Source organism: Phascolarctos cinereus, unplaced genomic scaffold (assembly GCF_003287225.1).
Source record: "Phascolarctos cinereus isolate Bilbo 61053 unplaced genomic scaffold, phaCin_HiC Scaffold_8;HRSCAF=390, whole genome shotgun sequence".
NCBI lineage: Eukaryota > Metazoa > Chordata > Mammalia > Diprotodontia > Phascolarctidae > Phascolarctos > Phascolarctos cinereus.
In genome coordinates this window covers 29,725,761-29,737,231 of record NW_027556291.1, presented here as the reverse complement: position 1 = coordinate 29,737,231, position 11,471 = coordinate 29,725,761, and the positions used below count along the sequence as shown (strand labels likewise).

At 38.4% G+C, this 11,471-nt stretch overlaps 1 protein-coding gene across 5 annotated transcripts in view; it reads left to right on the top strand.

Annotated features, from left to right (window-relative positions):
• Positions 1-11,471, top strand: part of MTMR1 (myotubularin related protein 1) — a 57,851-nt gene extending 46,380 nt beyond the window's left edge. For all 5 annotated transcript variants that reach the window (XM_020975053.2, XM_020975050.2, XM_020975049.2 and 2 more), the window contains one exon: positions 8,682-11,471. In XM_020975053.2, coding sequence (XP_020830712.1) covers positions 8,682-8,846 — 165 coding nt within the window. In that variant the 3' untranslated portion in view covers positions 8,847-11,471. The remainder of the gene's footprint in view (positions 1-8,681) is intronic.

The following is an 11,471-nucleotide window of genomic DNA, read 5'->3' as shown; positions in this document are numbered from 1 at the left end:
ACATCATAAAGAGAAACAATTATATTTGAAATGTTTTGACAAGTTTGTATAAATAATTTGTAAATTTGGCAGTATGTTTGTGATTCACAGAACAAGTACTTGGCTTTAAGAAATATTGAAAGATGTTTCTTCTCTTATACACTTAAAATTTGCCCCAGGGTAACAGAAAAATTAAATAATGGTGAACTCGGGGATAAACAACCCCAGCAAGTCCAACTGTCCCAGTGTGCTAATTTCAGGCTATTTGTCTACTGCCACTCTGGGGTCCTGAAGCCCTCCTGCAGTCTATTCCCATGCTAAGATGTGTGTCCTATGTTTTCTTGTCTCCTTCATTTTTATGTGTGTGGGGGAACAAGAGGATCACAAATTGAATTTCGATTACCATTGTCTTTATAAACAAGCTAATTTCCTTACACACATCTTTCCCTTTGTTTGGCCTTGGGCTCCCCAGGTATGGAAGATATATCAGTATCTTTTTGGTGTCATCGTTGTTCAGTCATTTCAATCTTGTCTAACTCTTAATGATCCCACTTGGAGTTTTCTTGGCAAAGATACTGGTTTGCCATTTCCTTTTCCAGCTCATTTTACAGATGAGGAAACCGAGGCTAGTCACACAACTAGTGTGTGATTTAATCAGTGTGGATCTGCCTTCAAAGGTATGGATTATAATCTACCCATGCCTTTCCATTTTGTACAGCTCTTGTCCATATCTTCTTCATGGATCCATGAAACGTGCTAGGATCAAGTCCTTTCATGTTATTCAGATACCAGTGACACATACAAGCAACTGATTGATTATCCCTCACTCTTATCACATAGCCAGCCTCTCTCCTTTTCTTGTCATTCGTGTCTTTTGAGATCTTTTATGACACTTTTTGCACGTAATTCATTGTTGGCAGTATGCTACAATCTAATTACTCTCCCCATGCACCACTCTATTGCCCTTTGGGTGATCCACAATTTTGATTTTTTAGAGATTGTGCCAGCCTATTATTGGCAAACCTATAGCATTTCCACAGGAACGTTGGTATTTAAAGGAGAATCTTGGGGTCATTGTTCAGTTTCCCAGTTGGAATCCAGCCCACTTTCTTTTTTCCTCTCCATATCTGGGCCCACTTAATTATCCACCCGTGATGTTTGTCCTAGATATGTGAATGATAGACCAGCATTAAAGATTGACTGTATCGCTGCATATTCCAGTTAGGACAACAGGAATTCTTAATTTTTCCTCTGTGGCTAAGTCAAATGTTTTTGGGTGATTATGAATATTCTTTGGAAGGCTCTGAAATATTCCGGGACTTATTACAACCAGCACAATATTACTTGCAAACAAATTACCTCACTATCGGTAGGAAATGCCTTTGCCATTTGGATTTAATGCTCAACGTCGTCCCTGACAGCAGCATATTTCTGATTGGTTTATACTTCACTTTATATAAATAATCAGAAGGTCATCAAAGTTCTCTCTGTTGGATCCAATAAGTAAACTTTAATTCTCTTACTATATACATGAGACACTTTGTTAGTGAAAAGTGTTTAAGACTGCATTTTGATCTACTGAATCAAATGATTTAAAAAAAAAAGTTAAACAATTAGGGTAGATCTTGTATTCTCTATATCAGGCCTGCACAAATTATGGCCTGTGGGCTGTAAGCAGCCTGCGGGCACACCAAAAGATTTTGGGCAGCCCGTGAAAAATATGAAGATGTTTTCCTCTACATTTTTTGTGAGCCACCTGAAATCCTTTGGGCTGCAGGTTGGGCAGGCCAGCTCTATATCTTTCAGTCAGTTGTGTGACTGCAAAGATGTGGTTTGTGGTAGATAGAATATTATATGTGAAATTCTTCCTGTTCCCTTCTCCTATTTTCTTCAATAATGTCATCTATACAAGGGTAAATTATTCTGAGCTCTCATAGCTCAGTAGACATTTGGATAGTAATAATACCTGTGATATCTTCAGATCACTCAGTCTCTTCCTTCTCTTTCAGATAACTTGAGAATCAATTTTTCAACACCCTCCAAACTGCTGCTTTCTAGCACAGATTTTTTTTTCTATGTATATTAGGTACAGTTCAGATATTTTTACTCTCTCTTTCCTTTAGTACCACTTATACTTCTTGTTGTAGTGCCTTGAGAAGCATGTGGCATAGCAGATAAAGTACTGTGCTCAAAATTAAGAACTGGGTTCAAGTCTTGCCTCTTGACTTATAATGGCTATGAGGCCCTGGAAAAGTTGTTTAATTTCTCAGTGCCTCAAGCAAACCTCGATGCAGCTCTGCATTAATATAGAGGTTTGCTATACCATTGAAGTCATAGTTCCAGTCAGAACATTATAGCATGTTGGAGTCCATGATGTTGGAATTCAGTTATGATGGGGCCAGTGTCTTTGATGGAGCAACTGGTTAGCTATAGTTAGCTGGACAGATCTTTTCCCATTTTCATCTGTTGTCCACTACATTTGATCTTTGAATGCTCTTAGGATGATCTGGCTTTATGCCAGTATTTCTATCATCCACTTGTCATTTTTTTATAAGGCAATACTGTTGAAAATCTTTTCCTAGTGTCCTACATAGGAATTTGAAAGTTTATATTTTAAACCAATGATGCCTCTGCTACCATATCGGTTGTTTTTCAGTGGTTTCAGTCGTCATGTTCCACTCTTTGTGACCCTTTTCAAGATTTTATTGGCAAAGATACTGGAGTGGTTTGCCATTTCCTTCTCCAATTCATTTTACAGCTGAGGAAACTGAGTGAAGTGACTTGCCCAGGGTCACACAGCCAGTAAGTGTCTGAGGCCAGATTTGAACTTGGGTCTTCCTAACTCCAGGCCCCACCGCTCTAGCCACTATGCCACCTAAATGGGATATGTGTCAAAAATCAATTGTTTCTGGCCCTGAGGCAATTTCTAGGTTTCTCTGGTTCTCACTGTGGCAGTTTCTTTACTTTTATTTACTCTTTACTGGTTAAGCTTTCTTAAGAAATGTTTATGGTCTAATCAGCTCCTTTATCCATTTCCCATTTTGTAATATCAGTAGTTCTTACCTTTAGTCAAAATTATGACTGTTTTAATTGAGCAGTTTTTTTCCCCTAGTCTTTGATCTTGATTTTGATTTCTGTGCTCTCACAAATCAGCAGTCTTGACTACACATATAGCTGATTTTGAAAGAACTCATGTTGGTAACCAGTAGTTTTCTGTCAAGATGTTGTCAATTTGCTTTTGGAGGGATTTGATTCATTGTTCAGAATGTCCAGTGCCTCCTGTCTTTTTTCAAGAAAGATTCATGACGGGAGCAACTAGGTGGCACAGTGGATAGAGCACCGGCCCTGAAGTCAGGAGGACCTGAGTTCAAATGTGACCTCAGACCGAACACTTGACACTTACTAGCTGTGTGACCCTGGGCAAGTAACTTAACCCCAATTGCCTTTAAAAAAAAAAAAGTAGTATTCATGATATATAGATGTGAATTTCCCAAGTTGTCTACAAGCCTTTTTGTTCCATTGCTTAAACCTGACCCATATTTTTCCAATAGTCCCCTGTGCCCTCCTTTGCACTGAAGTCACTGAGTATCAAAGTATAAGTTGGGTAATAATTTGGAGCTTCTTACTGGGTTCTTCAGTAATTTTTCTGCTTCATCCTCTGTGACAGAGGTTAGTATAAAAGCTATGACTATCTTCATGTTGGCCTTTTTGCTTGCTCTTATCATGAGCACCGTAAGATAAGATGATGATGAGTTGTGTGAAATGTTTGTTGCTTTTGTGTACTTGATAACATGAAGTCCTGTCAACTTCTGTTTGTATCTCTGAGAACCTATGATCTTTTCTTCCATTTAGGTGCAACCTACTTATATCTTCTGGTTTCATTTCTGTTGTCCCTTTTGATGTTTTAGTTTCCACAGTAGTATGCTAATTCCTTGGTCATTGGACAAGGATTTCACATTGAGTAGCCAAACTAAATGTTGTTGCTGCAGAAGAAGGAGGCAGCCTGCCAGGCGCAAGGGCCATTTTGTGTTTTTCTTTATCTTGTCTCTAGGTTGCCAGCCTACTGGTAATATTGTCACTTGGACTTGTTGTAGTAGGGATTGACGTTGGGGTGTGGGGTTAGATTAGGTGGTCGTGGAGGTCTTCTATAACTCAGAAATTCTTTGAAATTCAATTCTTTTATAATCCCTAGTGCTTAGCACAGTACCTTGTACAGAGAGACACTTAATAGATGTGCTGAACTGATTTTTTTTTTTTGCTCATGATTGATCTTAGAGTAGTTGAAATCACATCATACCATACCCACTCCTACCTTTTTGCTTATGTTTTTATTCTTAACTGTTCCGTTTTCTATTATGTGTAGAACTGTTTTGGTTCTAGGCCAGTGGAAGTTGACTTTACCTAGCCCCATACTTTGTTTAAGAATGGCCTAGTTCTCAGTCATGTTAGTCAGGTTTTTAGAGATGTTAGCTAATGTTACCATTAGCTGATTCCGTACTGGAGCCCATGACACATCCAAGAACTTCCTTTCCTTCCTTTTTAGTTTTGGTGATGAAAATGTTGCATGCTTCACGGTTATGGACCCTTTAGTGCTTCAGAGGAAAGGTACTGTACGAAAGGGAGTGAAGATGAGAATGTGTTACATACGGGGTGTCCTCGGAGTCTTGGAGCATGTTCAAGCTTTAATAGCATAAACCTGCTCTAACACTTTGGGGGCCACCCTGTATAGTGCTGGAATACTTCGGTACAAGTTAACTGAATCATAGAGCCCGAAGGGTCCCTAGAGCTCGTGTGACCAGCTTGCCATTTATGCTACAACTGTGTAACTGCTGAATGCCTAAAGTACGTGCAGAGCACTTCACTAGACTCTTTGGAGGACAAAAGGTGCATTTTTTTCTGCCTTCGAGGAGCTTGCAAGTCTAGCCAGGGGCAGGTGTCCAGCATTTATTAAATGCCTATTGTGTGCCGGATGCTGTACTAAGTATTTGGGATACAAATACAAACCAAAAAGGAAAGACATAAAGAAGTGTATAACAATAATTATAAGTACTACAGTGGAACTACCAATAAAGTGCTCTGTGTATTCAAAAGGGGTGGCTAGATGGCTCAGTGGATAGATTGCTCAAGCTGGAGTCAGGAAGACCTGAGTTCAAATCCAGCCTCAGACACTTCTTAGGTGTGTGACCCTGGGCAAGTCACTTCATCGTGTTTGCCTCCGTTTCCTCATCTATGAAATGAGCTGGAGAAAGAAATGGCAAACCACTCCAGTATTTTTGCCCAAAAAAACCTAAAAAGGGTCACAAAGAGTGGGACACAACTGAAAAACTGCTGAACAACAGTAACAATGATGCGTCCATTGGAGGAAAAGATGACAGGGCGAGAAGGTAGCTTGGCTTTAGTTCTCCTTTCCTTGTCATTATTGTTACGTTTTTCACAGACTCCTTGACTTCCCCAGTACTGGTCATTTAAACAGTATCTCAGTGAGTGAGGATGGAATTTGAAACTTAATTTAACAAAGTGTATTTGAATTAGATAGATTCTGTTTGTGTTGGGTTCCCTGTTAATGGTAAATGAGCTGTGGTGAAAAACATTGTCTTTTTAAATCACAATAGAAACTTTATTGAACTGTCTGCTGTGTAATCTAAATCAAGTGATGAATTCAAAATAGTTACTCTTTTGTGGTCTGGTTTCTGGTTTCTGGAAAACCAAATATGATATAAACCTACAGAAAAACAGTGAGCCTTAGTGTTTTATGAGAGTAATTGTCCTTGAGTAGATTCAAATGAAAGGCAGCAACTTGTGCCTTCCCTTTGAAGTATTTTTTTGGTGACTCCTCATATTGACAGTTATGTTTGGAGTGGGCAGAAAGGAAGAAAGATGCCCTGGGACTGGCACACAGAACTCTTGGAGTATCCAGAGGAGGTCAGCCAGGACAGTGAATGGCCTGGAGATCACGTCATAGGAGGATCAGATGAAGAAACTGAAGATAGCCTGGATAAAGAGAAGATTCAGAAGAACAGTGAGAGCCTTTTTTCAAGTACTGGAAGAGTTGCCATGTGAAAGGGATTACACTTGTTCTTTCTGGTGGCCAGAAAACAGAAGTAGGAACGGTGAGTGGGTGGAAGTTGCAAAGAGGGAAATGTTGGCATGATAGAAGGAAAGCTTCCTGACAATTAGAGCTGTCCAGCAGTGGAATTAGGGGAGCCTTTGGGGACAAAGAGGGAGGAGGTGGTAGAACTGCCCTCATAGGAAGTCTTTCAGCGAATGTTGGATGGCCACTTGTTTGTGACTGAGGAGTCTCAGGTGTGAGTTGGACTGGGAAATTCTGTGATTCAAAGTATGTATATATGTATATGTATTTAAATCATGAGAGTGTGCCACACAGTACCAGCCTCAAAGCCAGGAAGACCTGAGTTCAAGTCCTATCCCTACCACACAGTGGTTACGGGAACCCAGAGCAAGTCACTTAACCTGGCAATGTTCTAGACAGCTCTCTAAGACCAGAAATTGCGGATAAGGTAGGAAAGACATTGATAAAGTGGTGTACCATCCGGAGGAGGAGAGTCAGAATGGTAAAGGGCCTCAAGATTGGGTCATAAGAGGATCGATTTAAATAATAACTAGAGAGAGATCTTTTGTCTGAAGAACAGAGGACGTGGGGTGATAGAATATGCCTTGTGTATCATGCATGGGAAGGGGGAATTACATTTGTTCTGCTTGGCCCCAGCTGCAAGGGGCAGACTGAGAACAAATAAGAATTTCTGAGTGCTTTCTGTGTGCTGGGAACTCTGCTACAGATACAGAAAGAGAAAGACTCTGAGAGCTCACATTCTAATAAGGGAAGACACCATTTATAGGGGAGTGGTAGACAGCCGGTGATTGGGCAGGAGAGACACTGGGATGTTGAGGTAATCCAGGAGGCCCTCATTGGAGACACCCATCCCAGTGCAGTGGTTCTGTTGATTACTGTGCCCAAAGTCAGAGGTGGAAAAATATGAGGCAGAGAAAAACATGCATGGCAGTGTAGGAGATAACAAGATAGTCTGGATGGACGCAGGGGTGAGTTGTTAAAGCCTAGAAGTCTCGAGTAATGGATGCTAGTCCATGTGTGAGGTCTCTTCCAGGTCTGAGGTTCTGTGATTTGTGTGTTTCCTTTTCTGGATATTCACTATCTCTTTAAAAAGTTATAGATTATTTGCCAGAAATTCTCTGTGTATATGGCCATTCTCTTTCCTCTCTTTCTCTTCCCCCTTCTGCTCATCTCGGGCAGCACTTCTTAAACTGGGTGTCACGGTGCCGCGACTAAAGGGGTCACAAGTGGAAAATGTTTAAGAAGCCTTGATCTACGGATATCTCTTTCACTCTCCCCTACTTAGCTTCCATATCAACTCCTGGTACCCATTTTTTCTGTCCTTGCCCATCCAGAGAAAAGAGAAGATGAGAATTGAGGAGCTTTAGTCTCCTCTTGAGACATGGTACATTATCACAGCCTGAATCACCCTGAGCAGGGTATACTCTTCTTACAAGATGGGACTATACTTTGATATTTACCATCCATTGTCTGTTCTTACTTCAGTTGTCTTTATGTGTCTTAAAATTTCCCATTTGTCCATGAGCAACTTGTGCATCTGTCCAGATCTCTTTAGATGACTCCTTGTCTTCCTCATCACAATTGTTTCTAATATCATGTACCTTAAGGGCTTCCTATCATGACTTCCCTTATAAACTATTAGGTCATGGCACCTTTCTAGTTTTTCTCTAAATGCTTAGAAATGCCTAAGTCTGAATTCATGGCAGGCTAGGCCTGGCTTTCCTTTCCTTCTCTCTGTCACATATTTTAACAGGGAGTGTTCCATTCTTTCCACACCAGTAACCAGTTGGTGAGAATCTGATCCAGATTAGACACTCTTCTCATTGGTTCTGGTTTTGAAGGAAGAAATGTTCAAACTTAATCTAATTTAATGTTAAGCTATTGAAGCTTTTTTTTTTGCTAAGTTGCCAATTCCATGTCTAAGACAACGATTTCATTGTATAAAATGAAACTAACATATTTCATCAGTAAAATTAAATAAAAATTCTAAAATATCTAAGTAGATATATTCATATATAAATTACATTATTCAGAGTTTGAAGCATCATACGTCATTTTCATCACCTAGGTTAAATTTATCGTGCTTATGTATAGCAAGATAAATTTTCTTTTTTATTCTTCACCTTGATTTTCAAAAACCTACTTTGCCAGTTTTCCTTTAAACATCTACAAAATATAGTGTCATGCACATGTTACCAAGAGAGCTAGAAATGAGGGGGGAATGTTATCACAAAATGTGCTTTGAATGTGCTCTATTACTGTTTCCATTATTATGACTATTTAGTGTGACTTTAAGTAAGTTTTGATAGCATCTAAAAAGAAAGAGAAATTTCTTTCTTCTGCTTTTATGTGTTCTCATCCTTTTCTATTATTCCTATAGACAAGCATTCTAAATACAGCTCCTACAGCTCAAATTTCTGATTTTGGGAGACAGAGAATTCACTGTGCATGTTTTAAAGTATATGAAGAAGAGGCTATTCTCTAATTGAGAGTTTTGCCTCACAAATAGTCATCGTGTTGGGTTAAGAAAACAAAACAAAATGTAGTTATAATGTTAAATAGTATTCTCATAATGTCTACTAAGCCTAACTTTGTTTCTATGACTCACCAGATGCCAATTCACCAGAATCTTAAGGAGCTGCTTGCCATAAGATCAGAGCTTCAGAAGAGGGTGGAAGATTTACAGCGAGAAGCTGCAACACGCTCTATTTCATCATCTTCGGATCGAGGGCCCTCGCCTTCCCACTCAGTCACTCCAGTACATACATCTGTTTGATATAGCTTGGAAGCCAGGAATGCTTCTTAAAATGGGATTATCCATACATAGAATATACTTCTGAGACTATCTTAGTATTCTGTCAACATCAACATCCCACTCCCCACAAAATACACACAGATGTGAAAAGGGGGTTTTGTAATTGTTAGGACAGAATTTTGTCTTTTTATATTTAGGCTAAGAGTTCTTTATTCTCTATTGTGGTGTTTTCAATAATTGATTGTGTGGCTGTTTTGACATCTTTGTGGAACTCTGTTTTGTGAGCAACCGTGACTTACTTTTTAATCGCCAACAGTTTCTCGATCTTTAAAGGGATCCTGTCTATCAGACTGATTATATGAGAAAGCACTATGCCTTAGGCAGCTTTTGAGAAGCCAGTACAAATGGACTGTCATGCTTACCTTGAAGGCAGCTTCAAGGTGTTTTTCAAAAGTGAATGCATTACAAACAAGACATTTTGTACCTAAAGATCATGTGTCAGCCAGTTAAGTGATTTCTCTAACTTATTTGATAAAACTTAAACCAACTTTTAAGTATTTTATGGGGAAAGAAAAGACATTGTTACATTTGTGCTAAGATGTTTCCTTGATGAAGGGAACAAGCCTTTCCAAGTGATGTACATGTACAAGATTTGTTTTTAAGAGCCAATTCTTTTAATCCTTTTTCACATTTATGGACATGTTCCCGTTCCTTGTGAAGGTGTCAGATGAATCTGTTGTATATGAAATTATTTTAGTTAAATCTCATGGTAATCTTTTAGAGTATATGGTACATCTGGATCAGGTCCTCAAAAATTTATATATCAATAGCATAGAAGCACTTTAAGTCTTGCAACATGCACACCAGTCTAGTATTATTTATTTGCATGAATATCAATGGTTGTACATTGTTTCCTGCATTTCCAAACTGCTGAACATGGACTTTGTTAATTTTGTTTTTAATATTATCTGTTTGATTGGATTCCTTTAAATTGAAATTATTACTTTCTTAGTATATATTTTATATCAAATATTTCTAATTTTATTGGAATACCTTTTCTTGAGTTTATTTCTTACCTACTACATGTTGTTATTTTTTTAAAAAAAATCATCAGGCATAGACTCTGGGCGTAAAAAGTTTCTTTTTGTTTTTCCTTTTCAACCACTAAAGCAATTAGTCATTTCATTTATGGGGAGTTTTCTGTGTATAGTTACCTCATGTAGCTCCACTTCCTGGCCTGGAGCGTCATGGCTCAATCAGGGTTTCCATGAATGTAGTACTAATCAATTGATTGTATGTACTAGGTCTATAGCTCTATTACATGGCATATGTTTTATAGCATTGAGACTGTAGGTTTCTACCATGTGCCAGCATATTAATACCTGTTCATCATCCCAAGGGAAATGTAGTTTTATGGACAGAACTCAGAACTCCAACCAACATCACCAATTTAGAACAAAAAGATGAGCCGTCCTTTATCAAAAGGAGAACATTAACTGCCCTCAGGAGACTTTAGTTGGCCTAAAATTACTGTGCATTAACAATGATGTTATGGTGACCTCATTTTGGAGAATTTACTTTTTTTTAATGTTTGCAGTTAAATAGCTGAAAAATAGCCATGTTTCAATAAGTTTCAAGCGTAGCTTTTAAAAATACAAGGTGTCCCCAAAAGTCTTCCTATGTGTATCTTGGATTTTCTATTTTATGAAGTTTTTTTCCAGTGTGGTGCCAGAAACGTACTAAGATCGAAAGAAAAAAAGTATTCCAGTTAACTGTTGGATAGAGTCGTGGTCTTAATTTGTACTGTCTATGGTATGTTTAAGGATAATTATTGCTTTATTTCAGCCAGAAAACATGAGTGTCCTCTCCAAGTATAAAGGATTACTGAACTAGTAGATAAATAGCTAAGGAATTATTTCTTCCATTTTTAGTTTTCGGTGTATGATAATAAGAAAAATTGTTAAAAATCAAGTTTTAAAATTGATACCATGTTGTATTTACCTCATTTCAATGGTCTGTTATTCTAGACTTAAAATGATGATGAATGGAAATGTTTTTAAAAATTCATTTCCCTCTTTTTCCCTTCCTGGAATTTGAAGCAGTCATACAGCTGCAGCAGACTTGTTAATGTAGAGTAGGTTAAATGGCCCTTTTGATAAAACCAGCTCATTTAATCGGGTATGTTAGTTACTATCGACTAGATATGCTGGCCTTTTGATGGGAGGAACCGAATTTGGAGAATTGCATTGCCTCCTTCCTAGCCCTCTTCTGCAGCAGGGACCAGCTAGTTGGCCATTTGGATCACCCAGCTGGCCATTTGGACCACCCTGGTAAGGCCAGGGCATGAATTCTGAGCACGTCCCAGCTCCAAGGTAACTGTCTAGGTAAGGTTACCTCTAGTCTTCAGGAAATCGCTTCTAATGATCTGAAACAAGCACAACAGAGCCTTTTTGGGTTTTTTTTTCCCTTCTGTATGTAAAAGCACTTGAATTTTCATCTTGTTATAGGAGGGATTACTTTTCCATTTTATTTTTAGGTGTATGATAGTAAAAAAAAATTGTAAAATTAAAGTTTTAAAACTGGTACCATATTGTATTTGCCTCATCTGAAAGTTTCATTCTAGTATTAAAATTGATACATGCTTAA